Raw genomic sequence first — 21324 nt, 5'->3', positions numbered from 1 at the left:
GTGAAACGTTGGTTGAATGAGTTATTGTCCAGTGAATAGTCCACCTGACCACACTGAAATACTTATGCACACACACACACACACACACACACACACACACACACACACACACACACACACACACACACACACACACACACACACACACACACACACACACGTATTAGTATTAGTTTTAACTGTTGGTTTAACCAGAGTGCAATGAATCAGAAACAACAGAATTGGAGGTTGTTGCCTTCTTGCATTGACCTTGGTTTTGTTCATCACTACTGAATATTTGCTTCACTTTACTCAAGTAGTTTCCTCTTTAGTTGAGCAGATTTCGGTTCAATTGTTTTTTGGGGCGGGATATGTAATGAATACATCCTTACGGATATGATTTGGCCCACCGAAGAGGCCCATAGAACATGTATTCCCCTCTGGGACACAGTGTTTGTATGCTTTTCCATTTCCTCCACTCAGCTCCCAAAGGGCCGAAAGTCTTCAAGATGCAGCAAAGGAAGTGAGGGAGACGCGACCTTTGAGCTCCTTCTGATTGAATACAATATGAGTGGAACACCAATGTCTCTGGCTGGAATATTTAATGAATATTTACAATGATTTGAATATAAACTGCACCAGTCCAGCACAGAGTAATCACCCCAACAAGGGAGGTGCAGTTGCTCTAATCAGATGTAAATGGCCTCTTTCTCCTCCTCCTCCTCCCCTCCTCCCTCCCTGCACTCCGCAGAGAGCAGCAGGTCTAAATCCTGTCTGTGCACGGCCACTTGCAGATATCGAAGGCCTCAAACGCTGCATCTGAGTCCTTTTATTTCATTGCATTCTCCCTGAATATACATATAAATACAGCAGCAATGATCTTTCGGACGGCAGTAGAGCACGCTAAGAGGCACCCGGGGGTAAGTCACCGCCATATCTTACATGTTTGTTTCGTTTTAGCACTTTATTGTCAGTGAAAACAACCTGTTTTCATTTCAAAAAAGTTTGTGAGTGTGGCTGACGTTTGGATTTGTTTGGAGTGGTTCATTTTCTTGAAATAATTAAATAATTAACTCACGTGACATTCCTAAAATGTTGATGTGCTTTTCTGAATCATTATTTGGATCCAATGTTTCTAATAACGAGGCAGGTGTAGATTTTTCTCCCTGCACACTATTCAACACTCATTCCAAATACATTTTAGTTAACTAAAAGTTAAGTATTATAGTTTTTATGAATTGATTTGTTTGATGATTTACTATAACAGGCGAAGTGTCGTTATTTTATGTATTGTTGGTCTAGTTGAAGCCAATTAGATGCTCCGTCACTAGTTACGGTTTGGAATTCAGGTTCAAATTATTTGTTTAGGCCCCTTATCCAATGTACTCATGTCTTCTACAATAACCATGTAATATAGATAACATCACATACAAACACATGTAATATATTCACATTTTATCTTTAAGCAAATTAGTTCAATTTTCATTTAGCTGACACTTTTATCCAAAGCGCCTTACAATAAGACACAACATTACTTACTGTAACACAACAAAACATGACAAAGCTAATATGAGTTAACCGAATGCAATAGCTGACACATGGTTGACTGGTGGGTTTATAGAGTGTTAGCACATTAAGTGACGCGTTCACAAACTAATTTGGTCTCATCTCGGTTTAACAGGTTAAGTTTCTCCAGTTGCTCATTTGAAATCAAGCCAAGCTGAGAGAGGCTGAAGATTCAACAACACACCGTGACACGAACAAACCTCCTAAAACCAAACTGACAAAATATCATTTTTAAGGAGATGAGTACGTGGAATAAAATACATTCAAAATGTGAGTTGTCCCAACAGGGGATAGGATTATTTCTGCGTTCTTTAACCAGCTCGCTGCTGTCAGAGAGCGAAGTGACAAGAGCGTTAACTTCTTGTCATCAACCTCCCATGAGAGAGAGAGAACGAGAGAGAGAAAGAGAGAGAGAGAGAGAGCTGCAGGGAGGAAAATCCCTCTGAGACTCCAGCAGAGCTCCTCACGCCATCAGACAGGCAGACAGACAGCGAACAATGCATCACATTCCACTCTGCAGGCATTTAATCACCCGTAAAGAGACAAGTTATCAGAAAGTCAGAGGGACGGACATGCCGGTACAAACACGCAGATTGACACCTAGACAAAATTAATATTTTCGCTGTAGATCTTAAACTAAAAAAGTTTATTTTCACTTGCTCCCTCTCTTTCAGTGTTTTATTTACCAGAGTAAAATAAAGTAAAGGCTAAGTAAAGGCATGCATAGCAGCTAAATTAACTGCTGCAGACAAATGTATTTAGTGGAGTAAAAAGTGTTTTATTCTTGTTAAATGTAGTCGAGCAGAAGTATGAAGTAGCCTAAATACTTAAGCGCATTACTTGTATAGTTTCCACTGCTGCCTTGCACGCACACACACACACACACACACACACACACACACACACACACACACACACACACACACACACACACACACACACTACTGTGTCAGCAGGTTTATGCAGGGTGACTGAGTAAGAGCCGCCCTGTAGTCTGCAGATTAACTATAATCTGCAGACAGGAAGTGACAAATAAAGTATGTACGCGTTTTAACCAGAGGCTACTGAAAATATGCTTCACTTCAGCAAAGACATTTCCCACTTCATTAAAAAAGCACGTGGACTAAATTAAATATGGATACAGTAGTTAACCCTCACTGTAACAGTAATCTGCAGACAGAAAATGACAAATAATAGGTAATTTAACTCGTACATGTTGTTATAGTTGATTGATATGTGATTTAGAGGAGAGTTTCTCTCAATTGAAGAGGTAGGTTGAGAATATGCTTTCATATGTGCATAATCTCCTAGAAATCCTAGAGTTAGGAGCCACAAGGTTGAAGCTGACTGAGGCTGACGCTGTTTATAAAAGGGGGTATGGTTTTTATACTGCACGCAGGCTTATTATTCAGCAGGCATTGCTTTGGTTTTAATGAGAGGAAAATCAGCTTGGTACACACCTGTGCAGCCGACATATTTCCAATCATTATGCAAGGAAGTCTCAACCATGACGGTTCCATATTAAGTCCACATTGCAAGTATAGCATAATTATTAATCCAGTAATCCATTCACATAATGCACACAACAGTTAAAGTTGAAAGAAGTAAATACACAATTGTAACAGAGCATTGATTCAACCTTTACCTGGAATACTTTGTCAAAGTATTGCACTTTACTGAGTTTCGTTTCTACACATTTTGTGTACATCATCAGTCCACCTGTGTACACGTGTCACATGATCTGTCAAATGATCCAAGCACCAGTACTCACTAATCAAGGTATTGGTCCTCTGGTAGGCTGTTCGATGGATCAATGGTCGCTCAGGCTGCACACAGGTGGAAGTTTATTTAACAAAGGATTTGACGTCTAAAGGTAAAAGCCACATAAACAAATGTTAATGAATGGATTTAGCACACAGGGGATGAATACATCGTTAATTTTTAAAAAATATTAGCAAAAGCAAAAGCAATTTCTTTTTTCTCATTTCACTTCAGCAACTTTCAAAGGTTTGTGAGGGTCCTTTAGTATCCACATAAAAATCAATTAATTTCCAGGTTGAAGAAGGCTGCGTTGCCATTTACAGCAGCAGCACAGTGTCACATGTGATTTGTAATCTTTGGATTATCTCTTTCTGTGTCTTCAGCTCATCCCCCAGTTCTTCTTCATCTGCTTGGGGATCGGTGGGGCATCTCTGTATCTGTTTCGATTGGCTAAAGGACCCCATGTCACGTAAGGACCTCTGCTGAGATGCAATAAAGATGATGTGTCTTATCTCAGGAAGATATCTGGTAAAACAAAAAGTTTGGAGGTGGCCTCCTTGAGCAGTTTATGACATAACTGTTACCTGTTCGAACATCTATATTTTGTTAATATATCACATGGGTCAACATGTCAAGGAATCTGCAAATGATCTCAACAGGTGTGTTTTCCTGTTCCTGACATCTCTTCCACTTGAGGATAACTAACAAAATATTTACTAAGTAGAATCCATGACCCCCTACAGGACGGCCCCAGGTTGGAATACACCACTGCCCAGGAACACCGTTCACTCCGTAACCATAACGGAGGGATTTGTTTTATGATTGTTACTGACTAAGCGGATCCCGGCTCGCTTATATTTCCCCCTCCAGCCGCCTCTTGCCGGGACTTCTTCTCCTCCCGCTGCTATCAGAACTGTTTGATGATAGCCCAGTAACAGCAGACACAGCGAGGGCTTTTAACGCGAGCTCACAGGTGCACTGTGTTGTGTCTTTGCAGGTCTTTCATCATTGATTTGCGGCCATGATTCTTTACATCTTAATGACATTTTCCTGTTGATGGCAGAGCAGGCTAACTGCACGTTAAATCTGACCCACGACTTCACGTGACTTTTTTTTATTCAACCTCTCTCTGTATAAGATATTTGGGTTCTCAGGGGTATCAAATCACTTAACTAAATGTTGGTTTGCTTGGTCTGAAATGAGAGCTTTATTCACGTGTCTCAGATCAACAAATAGCCTAAATTATACAAATGTTGTCCGTATCTGTTTGTTTTTAGCTGGAACAAGACCAACAACCCTGAGCCATGGAATAAACTTGATCCCACGTACCAGTACAAGGTAATACCGCATGCTGGGAAAGAGCGATGACATCCTGTAGTTGATGAATACATCTCTGTTTGCACGAGCGATGGGATACAGAAATGATTTCTGAGAACAACAGAAGCAAGTTTCCACTCAGTTTGATCTTCTTCTTCTTCTTCCCCAGCTGGTGGCCATCAGCACCGATTACAAAAACCTAAAGAAAGACGGACCAGAGTTCTGAATCCCCCGCTGGCTTGAAATATAATAAGAAAATCCTGATCTGGGGTTGAATCCACTGCCCCTCCCCCTTTCTATGAACTGTGTATGTGGAAGGTGAAATGCATCGAAGGTCAACGTCCGTAAACCTTTCGTGTCTGTGAAACATCTGGTGATCCGGTAAATGGAGCCATCGTGGTCAATGAATGAACTCATAAAGCACATATGGATATTGAAAAAGTTTAACATGCACTCTTTCCAAGTCACACACATGCAGGAGAGACGTGACCCACCTATGCACGTACTTTGCAATGCCCCACCCAAGAGGTATTGCATTTTTAGCTATTATTTTTATCACGGATAACTGTTTTCACTCAGCATGATGCTGTGGTTTTAGAAATGTCTGTGTATCATTTTTAATGTCCCAGCCTCTGTTGGTTCCTGTACACCTCTGGGCTGGATTCTTCCAATAAAGAGTCTGTATGTTTCATGTTTGAACGAGAGCCTTTGTTGCAAACCTGCTTTGTGACTTTCCTCAACCACCTGCAGGGAACTGAGTCAGATACGGATCTTTTTCCACATCGAAATACACAATCAGTAACTCTGATAGAACAAGTCCATCTGTCGGCAGTGCAGCTGTCACTTTGCAGCCTGATTGCTGCTTCTATGACCACATTTAATGGCGTGTGTGTGCGTGTGTTAGCTTGCGTGTGTGCAGCAGTGTGTGTGACAGCAGCCTTGTGCCCTCTTTGATCAGCGACAGCAGTGGCAGGATGCTGAGCAGTCTCCCAGCATGGTGTTGATGTATGACAGCACAGTGTGTACAATCTAAGTGTAGACACACAAATGCACGCACACACACACACACACACACCAGGCTCTAGAGACTCAAGAATACATGCATACTACTACTACATATGAGGAGGTGAATCAGATAACAACTCTCTTTCTCCCTTTCTCATTGACTTTTATGATCAATATCCACATCTGTCTTGAAAAGAAGCCACGGATAAAGAGAAGAAATGTGGTGGTCAATTTACTTTATAACTCTGCAGATTGAAATAACAAACCACTCATGAACTAAGATTTTAACCCAAAATATCCTAAATAAAGTTGAGTGATGGTAAAATAAATTCATGGTAACTCCCAGGAGACAGATTTTGTCTTTAACTTGAGACATGTCATGTTAAATATGGAGATACAGTATGTATCCCTCCCTCAGTAAGACCTCTGCTACTTCCAAAGGATCAATTTAAAACAAACTTCTAGATTCTGACAGGATTTCTGATTTGTCCAGTGAAAGTGAGACTCTTAAGAATCCTTCAGACGCCCCTCGGGTCTCGCCGCGCTCGTTACATCTCTTTTCTCCGTGTAAAACAACAACAAGAGTAAGCGAGTAAAAAAAGTTTTATACACAAAGTTTATTGGGGTAATATGGAGATGGTTCAAAACGACAATGGTGCATGAGACATTACGTGATTTTCCGAAAGGACACTTAAGCGTCTTAAAACACACACACACACACACACACACACACACACACACACACACACACACACACACAGTGGATTAAAGTAGTTGTCAGGTCATGAGAAACTGCCACAGAGATGAGAGGAGGAATCATTGTTTGCGTTGTGATGATGCATCTGTGTGTCCTTATTTTGTTTGTGTGTGTTTTCTTGCGACAGAGTTGTGAGAGCTTCTCTGACCTGTGATCTCTGACACAGCTGGCCGGTCCCTGTGGACGGGACACATTCCTCTGGCACGAACCCAAGCAATGACCTTCAACCGGAAAAATTAAAAGACAGACCGAAAAGAAGGACAACGCCCCAAAAAAGTCTGTTTAGTTCAATATTTACGCTCCAATTGACATCATTTGTTGCAACGTTCATTTTAAACTTGCTATATAAAATACTTTGTATATCAGAGGAAACTGATCATTTAAAGTAAGAAATGCATAAATCAAAGTAAAACAACAAAGTCTCATCCAGCAGTGAAAGAAAGAGGAATCCTGCTCTTTTTATCCGTCTGTCAGTATACAGATGTGACTGCAGCAATTTGACAAACGTGTGTAGATCAATATACGGCCGAGTTCTGAAGGTAGTGGAAGGACAGTGAAGGACTCTGCTGTTACATAGTGCTCCTATCTCGCCTTGTACAGTATATAAAGAACTATCTGTGTTTACCTGCATTATGTAATGTGGGGTAATAGAGTGTCATAAAGACATTCTGAATAAAAATGAGGAAGATCTCACCTCGACCACCTGCCTGTCTGGTGAACTGTCTTCATGCAAGGAAGTTACTGTTAACGTCATGAAACAAGGCGTAGACATAAGTAGCAAAACCATCTGTTCGTTGGAGACAAGAAGTCTTCCTTGGACAAATTGAGCGTTTTAAGCCCCTTGAAATAACGCCGTTTTTCGCCGTGTGGAGATCTGGCCTGGATCTAGCTTTTATTTTTGTTTTCTGGACGTCTCCCTGAAGTTGACACTGAGAGGAAACGGGAGGAAATGCCATCGGTTGAAAACAGATGAATGTTTATAAAGTCTCTAGCAAGTCTCCTCCCTTCACAGACCTGTAAACATAAATTACCGCCTCCCTAACAAATGCGTATGTGTCAGATGACAGCAGCTGTTCATACAATGCAAGGTGCAACTCACCACAGAGAGCGTTGGAAAATTGAACAAAAAAAACGTTAAGCATCTAATTTTATTAAGCCTAACATACTATGTTCACAAATAGAGAAGGAGAAATAGTACGTTAGCCTTAAAACAAAGGTTTTTGCAGTTTGCCCTTGTAGTTTGTGGTTTTGAGCCTGTGTTCAATTCCTAACGCAGCTGCTGCAGGTTTTCTGCGACAAAGCCTTCCGTTGAAGGCTCTAAACACTACTTATTGACAAAAAGCCAAATACCTTGAACACTTACGGTGCCTCTTGGCTTCGAGCAGCAAACAACAGAATGTTGAAGTGGGGAACGTTTTAGAATGATTGCAGCGGATGTGAATGTATTAACTGCACGAGAAGTAAGTTACTGTGCATGTAACATTGTTAGGTTCCTACATTCTTAGTGGAAAAGCATCCTCATCAACATCATCATCACACGCACAAAACAAATCATTTTCTTATCTCGTAGGTTCAAAAATGATTTCCCAATGCGGCAAATGACAACTTTGCAAATCACTGTAATAAATTGTCCAACTGAAATACATTTTAAACTGATCCTAAACAGGTTGCTAATAGAACAAAACCTGCTAAAATGTGTGAAAATTACATTTAGTTCAAGTAACATTTGGCATTAAGCATTTACATACACTTTAACAAATGGTTCATAATAAAATAGTTGTATGCAGATATTGAAATCTTCCTAATACAGTATTTGTCAACAAGCATAACTTCTCCTATGCTCATATATTTGATATTATTTCACCGGTTGTTAAACGCCTCATAAGAGGTTATATTTCCTTACAAATAAATTAAGAAAGTTTACATGTCAAACCTGGCAATTTGCATTACGTGACTTTCTATTTGTTAGGCTTTGATACATCATATTAGAGTCTTTGTGATATTTGGTAGATAATCTCTTCTGGTGAGTGGCTGACTACACCTTCCTGTTTAAACATGAAACTTGTTCCCATGGCAGCGTCCATGGCAGTAGAGGAGTAGTAAAGGTGCAACTGCCTTTCTGTGGGACGTGCTGTTTGTGGTCAGTGAACCCCGGCACGGGAAAGCGTCTGGCGAATAGCTCCACCCGCTGGCGTAGCTCCGTGACGCGCATCGCCGTCTCTTTGTCACCAGCAGGAAGGACTTCAAGCTCGACAGATTATTTCAAATTTTACCATTTATTCCCTTGAATCCACATCATCACGTAACTCCTGAACACCTGATCTCTGGTTCTGGTTCTCCTCGGTCCCGACTCCCTCCCTCTCTGCTCACCGGCCTCCTTGAACGGTCTGGAGGTCAGAGTTCCTGTAAGAAAAAATACATAATTATAACATATTAGGGTGAGGCTAAGGAGAACAACACACCATGTGCGAGCTTTACTCGTATCTACTCCTCTGAGTTCTGAGTCCTCCTGGAGTGAGAGCGCTCTTGTCTCCAGGGCAGGTGTTCGTGCTGGCGGTGATGGACACCAACTCCAAGACCCTCTCAGCTCGAGCACCGTCAGTACCTGCCAGCAGTGTGTAGCCTTTCCTCAGCAGAGCATTGGCCATGGACTTGAGCAATGAGCCGTTTGAACATGGGAGTGGACGCCTGCAGAGACAGAAGTGCATGTGGAAGCTGCATGTGGAAGGAGAAAGACCATATCAGCACCCTCTGGCCCTCCATAACTTGTGTGTTATATACTAGATAAACTGCTGGAATTAAGTTGGTGTAGGATCAGGATTTTCTGTCTCTTTTTGTCTTGCTGGCTATTGTTACATTTGTATGATGCATTTTGATGTTTGGAGCTGTTTGAGGGCGACAGCCCCCCCTGCTATGGCGTGGTTTGTATATTTCAATGTAATTCACCTGGTCATGTGAGAAATAGATATTTCTTTATATTATTTTCTTACTTTTGAGAAGTAAAATGCTCTTGTCTTGTACTCTGGGTGTACTGTTCCATCCTTTCTTCTATGAAAAATAATATAAACTATTTGTGTACATTTGTATCAGAATACTTGTAACTAACTCTAAAGTTAAGTGTGCAGCATATACAAGTTGCATGTCATCATTCACCTATAAGCTACCATAAGCTACCAAAAACCTGCAGTAATGACTCGGATTTGTGTTTTTTATTGTAATACACTGTTATGTATTGTATTATACCACTATTTATTATGTCGTCATAAATGGTTCATACCGTATTGCATAACAGTGTACTATGTTTTACAGTAATGATATTAGTATAGTATAATGATATTACTAGTTCTAGTTTGGGGGAGTAGGATTGCTATGCAATTAAGTTCGACAAAATTGTGCTCTTCGGCTTTTTAAAATATTATAACAATTAATGTTTTCATTGTCTGTGTGGTTAACTTTGTCCCTCAAAGTATTTGTTGTTCAGACAAGAGCCCTGAGCTTCAAGCGCAGCAGAAGTTCTGACAGGACAAACAAACTGTGTCCCAGACCCACAGCCAGACATATATATGTCTATATATATATATATGTACTATATATAGAGAGTGACTGAACATCCCTACTCTTTTACCACACGGCCCAGTTACCACAGTCCAGACTTCACTTTTCCAGGATGCAATAGACATTCTATACATTAACCAAACCAATTACACAATAATAAGGCAAGTACCAGAGTCAGAGAATGGTAAGCATGTTTTAATCTGTTGAATGAGTTTCATAAATCACAGAATGTTCATCAAGGATTAGAGGGTATATTCAAATTAAAAGAGAAATAAGGAAGGATCTCAGTCTTGTCAAATAGTCCAGATACTTGGGAGTCAGAGGAGAGATGGAGCTGCAGGAAAAGAAATGAATGCAAATGAATTTTTCTCCCTGTGTCAGTCTGTTTTTTTTCTCTCCCTCTCCCACTTCTGCTCATCTTTTCTCTGTCTCCCTCTCTGGCCTCCTCAGCCGCCCCCTCTCCCTCATTATCATACTAAACCTGTCACTGCTCTGGGATCCCTCAATCATTCAACTGAGATTTAAACCCAGTCCCCCGTGTGACACAAAACTCGCTCCATGACATTCCGAAACACCATCTCCGCGCACACACACGCATGATCTCCTGTCCTCGTGATCAACAGTAGAGATCTGCGAGGGAACCTTAAGAAAGACGGCTTCCACCAGCAGAGGGAACAATTAAAAGGAACTTTCCGAAGAAAACAATGAATTCCAGAAACGTAATCCCTGGTGCAGTTGGAATGGCGTGTGTCATCGCTGGAAGCAATTTAAATTGGCAAACCCAATGCTTGTAAACCTCTGTCTCTCTCTGATTCCATTTTGGAAACCAATTGGGGATTGCAGCTCGATAAGAAACTGCTCCCCTCCAGCTGACACCAAACCGACATCCAACGACCCTGATCCCTTCACCCAAAACCCCTCCACCCCCATCCTCCTTTCGGACCCATGATCCATCTCAGTATGGGTCTCCTCCTTCTTCCAAATACTAAATGCTCCCAAAGCCACGTAGCTACTGACATGGTCGTTGTTGAACACCGAAACTCAACCTCTCCTGTCTGTCTCCTCTTTACCCCCGAGGCGGTGAGCTCCGGGCCCCGGCGCTGGCCGCCCTTCTCCTGCTGCAGGAGGCTCCGCATCTCCACGTCGTCCCCGGGGGCCAGGCTCTCCTGCCCCGTCCACCCGTCCACCCGCCCGCTGATGAGGCTCCGCTGTGACCTGCCCCCCCTCGGCCCGGACATTCGGACGCCCTGAGGAAGAGATGCTGCACGGGGCGGAGGGTAGACGGGCACGCAGCATTATCGTTTTGGCCACTTCTTAAACAATATACTTGTCTCTGGTAAGACCCCTGGAGAGATGGTGCTGTATTTCTAAAGGCCTACTATTCTATTTAACAACTCTGTGCGCAGTAAACAAAACCTGCATGGGGAGACAAAGGATTTGATGCAGCTCTCCATTGTTATAAACTGTCCGTGCAAAGCAAAAGTTTCTGCGGCTTTCTGTTGTTGTTTGGATCGCTCCTTTGGTGTCTTTGGAAAACCTCGGGAAGAGTGAGCTTTTGCAAAACACACTTTCATCACTCAGAATTATAATGCTTTGCACCGGGGGCTTGGAAACAAGGGAGTTAGAATAATGGGCCTTTTGATGTTCTAAACAATCCATTAAAGGAAAGGCAGTGGAAAAACAAACGCGCTATAGAGTCTGGCGGTTATGGAAAAGCTTGGACAGGAAAATTGATATGTGACCACACAGGCAGTGACTTATTTATCAGGCTTTTGTTAGTTGAAGGCAGCTTGTAGCTGCATGATAGTCACATAACTATTTATTTGGCTTAATACAGTGATTACTGTTCAGCCATTATGCATGTTGAAGCAAGTCTTTCATCTATTGTGTTTGTTGTGTATTTTAAGCTTTGATTAAATTAAATCTTGCACAAAGGGCGAAATGTACAGTCAACTTTCCTTCAAATATCCTCGGACAAACAGCCACACTCAATTTACTTAATGACCTGCGATAATCACAGTTATCATTTTAAAATTCAAATTGAAAACACAACACAGAGTGACACCCATCGAGCTCCTGCGAACCACACATTTCTGTCTTGGTGGAGGGGACAAGGCTGACAAGGTTGCCTATTTTGTCTGTAAGAGGTGAATTATTTACTACAGCTCTTAGTGACCGGGGGGATAGTTATTCTAAAAAAGGTACAAATGTATATAGGAGTACATTTTAGAAAACCTCTCAAACAAAAGCACAATGTACTCAGCCGTATTGTTTGCCGTAGTGTCAGAGAAAGCATGTCTTAGACGGCTGAACAAAAAAACGCTTCGAAGTGCAAAAGGTCGAAAGCAAAGTCAGTACTGGAGAAAAGACGAGCACATTTGTACTTGTGTCACTGATTAAAGTAAACCATCTGTTTCATCCCACTCTGCGTCAGTTCTTCTAGGTAGAAGCTGACCAGCCTCTACGTTGAACAGGCAAGGTGTTCAGTTTATCATAAAATAAAAGCACTTGAAGTCCATGGTTCAAAAAACTGCACAATTTTGTGTTTTGAAGATGCGTCTATTTCATGTTCCCGCACATGTCAACACAAAAACACAACACACAAATGGATCTGGTGGAAAATAAAATAACAATCAACAGAGTCAACAATCAACATATTTTAAAAACTGGAACACGTGATTTTGAAAGATGTAGGAGAAGTCAATGTTTGATTTCTGCCGATTGATCATCCGAAGTGCTGCTGGTTTTGCTCGGTCTGAAAATTGTGGTCCGGACAGACTTTCTGCACCAGCCTGTAATCGGTGCCGGTGAAGGCGATGAAGATGCATATGACCTTAAAGGGTTTGGCGCAAATCCAGGCTGCCTGGGACTGCGTGTTTTCTGAGTAGCAGGTCTGGCCTGGGTCATACATGCAGGGCTTGGTCTTCTTGGACCGGTTAGTTCTCTGGTATTCGATCCGGCAGTTGAGTTCGGTCCCCGGCATCATCATCTCTGGCTGCTGCTTCTGATGGTCAGGAGTAGCCGAGCTGGTGGACTGAGGCGAGCTGTGGAACTGGGACGTCACATCTGGGACCAGGACTGAGTTTTTGTTGTGAACGGCCTGAGCCGCTGGATCCAAAACCTCCCATCCTACCGCTTTGGAGGGCGGGACGATGCTGACGGATATGTTCCCCAGACGGGACGAGTTGTGGCGGAAGTACACACTAAAAGTGCCGTTGATGTGGTCAACGATTTTCCCTGTCACCAGGAGGCTGAACTTCACTGTCTTTACGTTAAAGTAGAAATCGCCCCAGCCCAGGATCTTCTTGGTCTTTGGGGAAGTTTTGGCCGGCGGTTTGGATTTAGAAGGGGGGCGGTATAGATACTGATCCAGGGCTTGGGAAAAGTTCTGCGGCCATCCGTACGGGCCGAGGACGCCGTAAGCAGGTGTCTTTTGCTTGGTGGAGATGATCTGCAGGTCTTTGAAGACATGTTTAACTTTCAAAGCAGCGCCCACAGCATCTTCTGCCCTTCCTTCTTCCTCTTGCCATTTTTGGCTGTATATCTCCAAGGCTTTGGCTGTTTCTTGGCCCTGTGGAGAACATTATGTCAATTACAAAAAGCCTTCAGATTCAAGTACTCTTTTTTTTCTTAATGCAATGGGTTAAATCTCACAAAACACTCAAAAGCACATTGCTCATTTAACATTACCCCTTTACAGATTATTTGGTTTTCCATTTAAGTTGTTGATCTCAAAAACCATACATATTGCTTTCATACGGCGGTGGCTGACCCTGCGCTGGTAGCTAACAGTGCAAATAGCAGCAACCGTTAAAGCTCTAATATACATTTTTTTAAAAGCAGAGTACAGATCACACAAGTTGGTTGCCGGTTTCCAGGAATTTGCGATGTACCTCTTCCAGATCACACTGACGAATAGAGAACAAAGAAGCCTCTGGATGAACAGGTCGGACATAAATGAAGGACAGTTTCGCTGTTGCTGCATTACAAGGTAGCAGATAATCGATTGAAATATAATTACGGTTTGATGTCCTTTGACTGAGAACGTCATCAAATTGGCTGCGATCAATAGATCAGCCCCTTCAGGCAAGGACTATAAGCAGCATTCACACACAAGAACGAGCACAGAGTCACATTCATGCTGCCTTTAAGGGCCCCCTTTGTGTTCTCTCTCGCTCCCTTGCTAAAACCATCAATCCATTTTTCAATGCCACCTTGATGATGGACTGAATAGCTGCTCTAAACAATAGCACTGTATACAAATGAGTAAATAAAGAAAACTGATGAGACCTTCTACATGGCACGTGGCAGCAATTTTACTGATATTTCAGAAATTTACTTGTAGCGAAGTGTGCAGGCACAATAATAAAATACCAATTTTAACAAATTGAGCCAGCGCTATGTGTAAAAATGACTGCACAGATTAATTCAAATGTCAAGACTTTATCATCTCTCACAACAAACTTCCGTTAAGTCAAAGTATTGGGATGCTGTGTGGAAAACAAGTCAAAATTAGTGCCTCTACATTTCCATTATCACCATAAGCACATTCAGCAAAAGCCTGTGTGACAATCTCTGTCTTCTCCTGTGACCAAGTGAGCTGCAGCTGTATTGTCACAAAGCCCAAATCTCCAGCTGTGTGCTGTTCTCACCTTCACTAATTGGAGCCCACTGTGTGACAGCCATGACATTGTTTCTGTGTCAAGACGCCAGCACAGTGAGTGCAACTGAGCAACAGCGCTGGAGTGGATGCGCACACGACACCTGTGCAAAGGCACCTGCAGCAGAAAAAACTGAGAAACCAACCAGGGAGCAGTAATTGCATTTTAAGGGGCGAGAGAAAATGTTTGCCATCGGCTAACGAGATACTAACTGTGCGCATTTTAAACCACTTTAACAAAGTGATGTGGAGATTATTTAACTGACAAACAGCTGCACTGTAATAGTTCAGCTATACGAAGCACAAATGAGTTTTTTTAGGTATTCTGACAATTTTGATGTGAAGGTTGCTGCAGGCTGCTGCCCATGCAGCAAAAGTAAGCTGAATTAAAGACAAGAGATCCAATTAAATACAATTATCCTCAAAAGAGAATTAGAAACCATAACACTGGAACAAAGTAAAATTTGGAGGATGGAAAAGAGTAATTTTTGTCTGAATCTCGCCTTCAGGAGTGAACTTTGATCAAGTCCCCTGCAGTCTCACATCATGAGATATGAATTCTTTGTTAGGAAGGCTGCATGAAAAAAACAAATCACAACGAAACAAAAGAATAAAACAGCGAGCTGCAAAACTTGTTGAGAGAATTGTTTCAGATTGATTCTGAAATGAGATCAAAACATTTCTACTTCAGACTAGTTAACTGCTTCTGTCGACTGACATACATCATCCTTTAAATCTGCCATATAACGGATTATTATTTATTTAGATATTCTTTTCTCAATAAAACAACACATCCTCAGAAACAGACAGTTATTGAAAGCAATAAAAAAAACATTGGATTTGGCAGCAATAAGGCAAGAGCAGCGGCAGAACTATAAGATAAGGGAATACAACGCAAATTATTTGCAGGAAACAACATCTGGCGTTAATTACGAGCAACACGTATGCAAAGAAATCGTACTCACCGCAGAAGGGAGAAGACACAGACAGGTGATGGCAAAGTTCAAACACAGCATCCTCATTTTGCAGCAACGCTTCTCCACGCAGAAAGCCTGCGTGTCCTGGAAGCTACTCGCCCGGCTGAATAAGTGGTGAATTACTGAGTTTAAGCTTACACTCACTTCAAAAGTACTGGAGACATTCCACAAAGAGACGCTCCAAAAATCCCCATAATCTGGTGTGAACGCTTGGCTCAGTGCGCCTTCGCTCTCTCTCTCGCTCTCCCCCCTCTCTCTCTCTCCCTCTCTCTCCCTCCCTCTCTATCTCTCTCTTTCCTTAACACACAGAAATTTCTATAAATATTTACTCACGAGGAAAATTGTAATAAATCAATTTGAAATAACTTGAATTTGTACTTGGCAAATTTGCGAAGTAGGAGCTTAAAAACACAAACACACATGCACGCACACACGTCAATCACACTTGCCTCTGCTCAATTTTCAACACCTTATTATGACTCATCAACCCGGTGAAAGGCGCTCTCAGGCGGGCACAGTTTGACGGGGGGGGGGGGGGGGGGGGGAACCTTCCCCGCGTACTGTATCCACGGGGAGGAGGACAACATGACGGGACCCCCTCCTGGAAATGTTTAAATTACTAAGGGGGACATTCTGCCAGCGCCTCAGCTTGCCATTGGAAGTGTCCCTAACACTGAGACCAGAGGGAATGAGGGCCTGCGTCTCATATTAGGAGCGTATTAGACTTTCATGTGTAATAATTGATGATTGTGCTGCAGCTGATTTTGGACGACACATCCGAGGAGGTCTTCTTTCTGAATGTTCAGTCCTCCCTCTTGATGTTTGTATGTTCCTTTTGACACTATGACAAATTTATGAATCCAGAGCTGCCAACTTTTCAAAAAACATTGGAGTGAGATTTTGTCGGGGGTGACCAAAATATCAGGGAATTAATTTGGGATTGTACCCATGTTGTGCCCTGCAATCTGGTGGTTTGTGGGGCCCAAAGTCGTTGAGGGGCGGCCTAGAGATGAACAACATTGGTTACATTCTGAGAAGCAAAGACATGATGGTTCACCCCCAGCGAATTTTGGTAGGAGATGTTACTGGTATATGTTCATCTGATCATGACTTGTAGGGCCTTCTAGACTGGAGCTGAACATTGAACAAGAAAACTAGGTCTATGTACCACAATATAATCTAATTAATAGAGCTGTGTTTAAGATTTGACAAAGGTATGTTGATTGACATCTTGATTACAACCGTATTCAACCAATTCCTAACTGAAACCTAACCTATATTGTTAATAATTGTATTCTTAAGAGCACTTAATGATTTATGTTCAGCAAAAAATGACACAAGATTAGTTAGGGAGGCCCACCACACGTCCCATCAAACAAAGAAAGTTTTTAAAGTGCTTAAACAGTAGCCTTTGTAAGCAATACAATAGATCATGACAAAAATAACTAAAAATGAGGTATCAGATGCAGATCAGAAGCTGGTTAGTCATTTTCTAAGATCTGTGGGCAAGGTTGATTGATCACTGTATCATAGATATTACATACGATGACGTTAATAACTAATGATGTCATCTATCTAGTATGTAGCCTCATTGATCACTATATTATATACATAAAATACTATGAGGTTAATCACTATTGGTATATGAGACAATGAGACACAGATAAGTACATTTTCAATTTAATTTATAGTGATCTCTATACATTTAACTGTACAAGGACTCCCACACTAAGAGTAATACAACAGCCCTTCTTCTTCCATTCAATATAAATAAATATTAAAAATATACCTGTCAGTGTAATCCAGTAAAGTTTAGCAGCACCACAAACTAGAGCTGCTCCTCTTCATCTTCTTTAGAAAGCGGTCTAACAATTCTGATCTGATCCATTGAGATATTTTGCCTAATTATTTGATATACTCTATAAAATATTATAAAATAATTAAATATTATATATATTTATCCCATTTTTTTATTTTAAATGAAAACTAAACAAGCTTGACTGTTAAGTATTTTACTGTCAAGAACTGTAATAAAATGTATTAGCAAAGACCAGCTGACGTGGTGACGTCATCAAGGCAGCTGCCGTTTCAATCGCGGAAGTGACCGTTTTCCGCCCTCGAGCACCCGTGAGTCCGTCTCCCGAGTCTATTCTCCCGAGAACGCAAGTCCGCCGTGGGTGTTGAGAAAGGATGTTTCGAATCAGGTTACAGATGCGCTCCTTGGCGCCATCTACCGTCGGGGAATTTGCAAAGGAACGAACGCGCCTCGGTCCTAAATCTGATTTCTTTTTTTGCGTGAGAAACTGGATGTTTGGCGTGAGTGCGTGTGAAAACACGCAAAAGCGTCAGGGTTGGCCGCTATGGGAATCTGATTCGACTCAAAGGATAATTCTAAAAACGGTCGTTCGTTGTGGTCCTTTGCAGACTTAACTTTAAACGTGTGTTTTTAGTTAAAAATGACGGTGTAAGAGAACAATGAAAAGTTATTAGATATGTACTAAAACAAGTACTCGTAGATATTGTTGAGAAAATGTTCATTTGTGAACATCTCGCTGTCGGATCTAAAAGAGACACTGATGCAGGACGCCTTCAACCGGTAGTCGATTTTCTGGACTGGAGTTCAGCCGGGTTTGCGCATGCGCATTGACTACACGCTTGTAGAGATGAAACACGATTCACATCGGTGAGAAAACACTCCACATCCTCGCTTCATTCATCAGGTGTACGATCGTTTTTGCGAAAAGTAAAAAAAAAGCGTTTAGATAGAGTTCCCAGTTGTGGTCACATTACCATATTCCCACAATGCACTGCGTACTTGCGGTGGTTCTAAGTTAAACTTTTCACATTTAACTCTAATTAGTTTTGTGTTGGTACGAGTGTTGAAATAATGTTTTTATAACGTGTATTTGAATGCAAACACGTTTAGCAATTGTGTCATTCTAAAAATAACCCGTAAGTGAGCCCGGTAAGGCGGAGAATGGTTTCCGACTGTCTTTCACCTCATGACTAAAACAATCTCACCCCGCGTTTCTGACGCACAATACTTACTTACTTACCGGCATACCAGCCAAATCCCGAGATTAGAGTTCGAAATTTTTGGAAAGCCCTGCTCACGCGGGGCTTCATTCATGTCGAAAGTTCACCGGCAGCTTGTTCCTCAGGCAGGATCTGTTAATAATAGTCAGCGAATGAAGACTGGCGCATGCTTCTGCGTATTTAAGCACTGTTGTGTCGACGCACTCGTTTCAAGTCTTGCGTGCGTTGCAGAGCAATTCGCCTCCAGAACAACAGGGGGAGTAACGTGTTTCTGTTGAAGACGACCTAGAGGGTCACGTCTTTGTGTGTGGAAGTCGTTGGTTTGTTTATTTATTTATCATAGACTTTATTGCCCCGTGCATCGCCACTGCTGCTTTTCATCGCGGACACATTTGTCCCGTATTTTCCTCCACAACTTTTCGCACCTCTCGACCTGCAAACCGGCGTTTGCGGCGATCTCCCTCCGTGAATCCAACCCGCTTCTACAACACGCAAGGTGGTCTTGCGTCGCTCTGAAAACGCAGAAGCATAAACTAGGCTTTAGACTCAGGGAGGTCGGCTGCGCCAAACTGAGTCATTGATGATGAGCCCAGTTCTGCTCGACCAGTGGTCCGATGGGTGTGGGTGCTGTGGTCCCTCCCTGCGGGGCAATCCTAAGGCCTTGGTGATTAAAAGTTATTAAAAACTTTTTGTGTTACACTGTTGCTGTAGGAACCTGATCTTCAAGGTCAAAGCAGAAATCCTTTTGAGGGACTAAATATGCTCCAATCTTTACTAAACCTGGAAAACACATTTAAAGTTAAATATGTATTTACTTCATATGATTTCAATGCTTCCAAACTGCATTTTGGCTTGATGCCCCCTGCACGTATTCATAAACTCTCTCCTGGCAGGCCTCCCTCCTACAGCTCTACGACCTCTGCAGCTCGTCCAGAACGCAGCAGCTCGACTGGTCTTTAACCTGCCTAAATTCTCCCACACTCCTCCGCTCTCTTCACTGGCTACCGGTGGCTGCCCGCATCCACTTCAAAACATTGGATCTCACGTACCATGCTGTGAATGGATCGGTTCCAGTCCACATCCAGGACATTGTCAAGCCCTACATCCTAACCTGCAAACTCCGCTCTGCATCTGACAAATGGCTTGTTCCTCCCCCACTGAGAGCAAAACACTCAACAAGATCACGTCCCTTTGCTGTCCGGGCTCCTAAATGATGGAATGAGCTCTTTGATGACATCAGGATCGCAGAGAGTCTTCACATCTTCTGCCGCAAACTAAAGACACACCTCTTCAGTCTATACCTTGATTAAAAACAGTTAATGAATTGTACCACTTAATCGTACTTATAATGGCTCTTAGCTATAGCAAGTTGTAAATCGGCTTGAAATGCACTTATTGTAAGTCGCATTGGATAAAAGCGTCAGCTAAATGACATGTAATGTAACTATAAAGCAGCCCCAGCAACTGCTTCGATCCAGGTGCACTCATTCGGAGGCTACAGCTATGATCCAGTTGTGCAGATTTCTCCGCCATATCAGCAGAGTAGGCTTGAGAATAATTAATGAAGTTGGTCAAGTTGTCTGTGAACGACATGAGTGGACATGTTAAAATACGGGTGTTCTGCAGAGACACATTCAATGTGTTCAGTTCGCAAAATATATCTGCCAGACTTCACAATTTAATACTTGAGATTAGCTCACGTTCTTTGCCTCAAATGAATGGAGGGGATCCTACTTATTTGTTTACCTTTTGCAGGTCTTTGTACAGCAAGGCAACTATCCAAGTGGTGAAGTATTCTGTTTACAAAGCCAGACTTAGAATCCCACACCTGGCACTGATTTACTTGTCTTTTTGACGGCGTGTCCGTTCGGCGGAGGTCCGTTCATCGCTGCTTGCAGCTTTAATTTATTAATTAATTTTCAAGGCTGAATTGACACAATGAAAGTTTGTGTCTCCCTTCAAATGGTGCAATAATAGGAATCTGAAAACTCAAAAACTCATGTTGAAAGCAGAGATCTTTTTTTTTTTTGAAAGAAGTGAAAAGGCTATAATATCATGGTGTAAATTACGGTGTAAGAGAACAATGAAAAGTTATTAGATATGTACTAAAACAAGTACTCGTAGATATTGTTGAGAAAATGTTCATTTGTGAACATCTCGCTGTCGGATCTAAAAGAGACACTGATGCAGGACGCCTTCAACCGGTAGTCGATTATCTGGATTGGAGTTCAGCCGGGTTTGCGCATGCGCATTGACTACATGCTTGTAGAGATGAAACACGATTCATATCGGTGAGAAAACACTCCACATCCTCGCTTCATACTCCACATCCTCGCTTCATTCAGCAGGTGTACGATCGTTTTTGCGAAAAGTAAAAAAAAGCGTTTACTCTAGATAGAGTTTTCAATTCAGTTTCCAGTTGTGGTCACATTACCATATTCCCACAATGCACTGCGTAAAACTTTTCACATTTAACTCTCATAAGTTTTGTGTTGGTACGAGTGTTGAAATATTTTTTTTATTGTTTTTGTATAACGTGTATTTGAATGCAAACAAGTTTAGCAATTGTGCCATTATAAAAATAACCCGTAAGTGAGCCCGGTAAGGCGGAGAATGGTTTCAGACTGTCTTGCACCTCACGGTAAGAACAATCTCACTTGCTTACCAGCACCTCAAACGGTTGTGACAACCAACGAGATTAGAGTTTTGAA

The 21324-nt window shown here is 42.0% G+C and overlaps 3 protein-coding genes and 1 long non-coding RNA gene across 4 annotated transcripts; 2 read left to right on the top strand and 2 right to left on the bottom strand.

Moving 5' to 3' along the window:
• The first annotated feature begins 569 nt into the window (after window positions 1-569).
• LOC120829385 (NADH dehydrogenase [ubiquinone] 1 alpha subcomplex subunit 4-like 2) lies at window positions 570-5312 on the top strand. The gene is made up of 4 exons (XM_040193425.2): window positions 570-899; window positions 3690-3775; window positions 4584-4644; window positions 4793-5312. The coding sequence occupies exons 1-4, from the start codon at window positions 855-857 to the stop codon at window positions 4847-4849; spliced, it is 249 nt and encodes an 82-aa protein (XP_040049359.1). The 5' UTR covers window positions 570-854; the 3' UTR covers window positions 4850-5312.
• Window positions 5313-8642: 3330 nt separating this feature from the next.
• On the bottom strand, window positions 8643-18961 carry LOC144383035 (uncharacterized). The gene is made up of 3 exons (XM_078084489.1): window positions 18634-18961; window positions 8864-9073; window positions 8643-8788 (listed from the first exon to the last, which is right to left on the bottom strand). The coding sequence occupies exons 1-3, from the start codon at window positions 18705-18707 to the stop codon at window positions 8752-8754; spliced, it is 321 nt and encodes a 106-aa protein (XP_077940615.1). The 5' UTR covers window positions 18708-18961; the 3' UTR covers window positions 8643-8751.
• LOC120829384 (neurexophilin-2) lies at window positions 12479-14939 on the bottom strand. The gene is given in 3 exon segments (XM_040193424.2): window positions 12479-13511; window positions 14593-14748; window positions 14750-14939. Coding segments are annotated over 3 exon segments (1047 nt in total). The 5' UTR covers window positions 14795-14939; the 3' UTR covers window positions 12479-12665.
• Window positions 18142-19942, top strand: LOC144384612 (uncharacterized). Its single transcript, XR_013451418.1, has 2 exons — window positions 18142-18260; window positions 19507-19942. It is a non-coding gene; the product is annotated as an uncharacterized LOC144384612 (long non-coding RNA).
• The last annotated feature ends 1382 nt before the right edge of the window (window positions 19943-21324 follow it).

This window comes from Gasterosteus aculeatus, chromosome 2 (genome assembly GCF_964276395.1).
Source record: "Gasterosteus aculeatus chromosome 2, fGasAcu3.hap1.1, whole genome shotgun sequence".
Lineage (NCBI taxonomy): Eukaryota > Metazoa > Chordata > Actinopteri > Perciformes > Gasterosteidae > Gasterosteus > Gasterosteus aculeatus.
The sequence above is the reverse complement of the archived record's forward strand: the minus strand, read 5'-3'. Positions and strand labels throughout refer to the sequence as shown.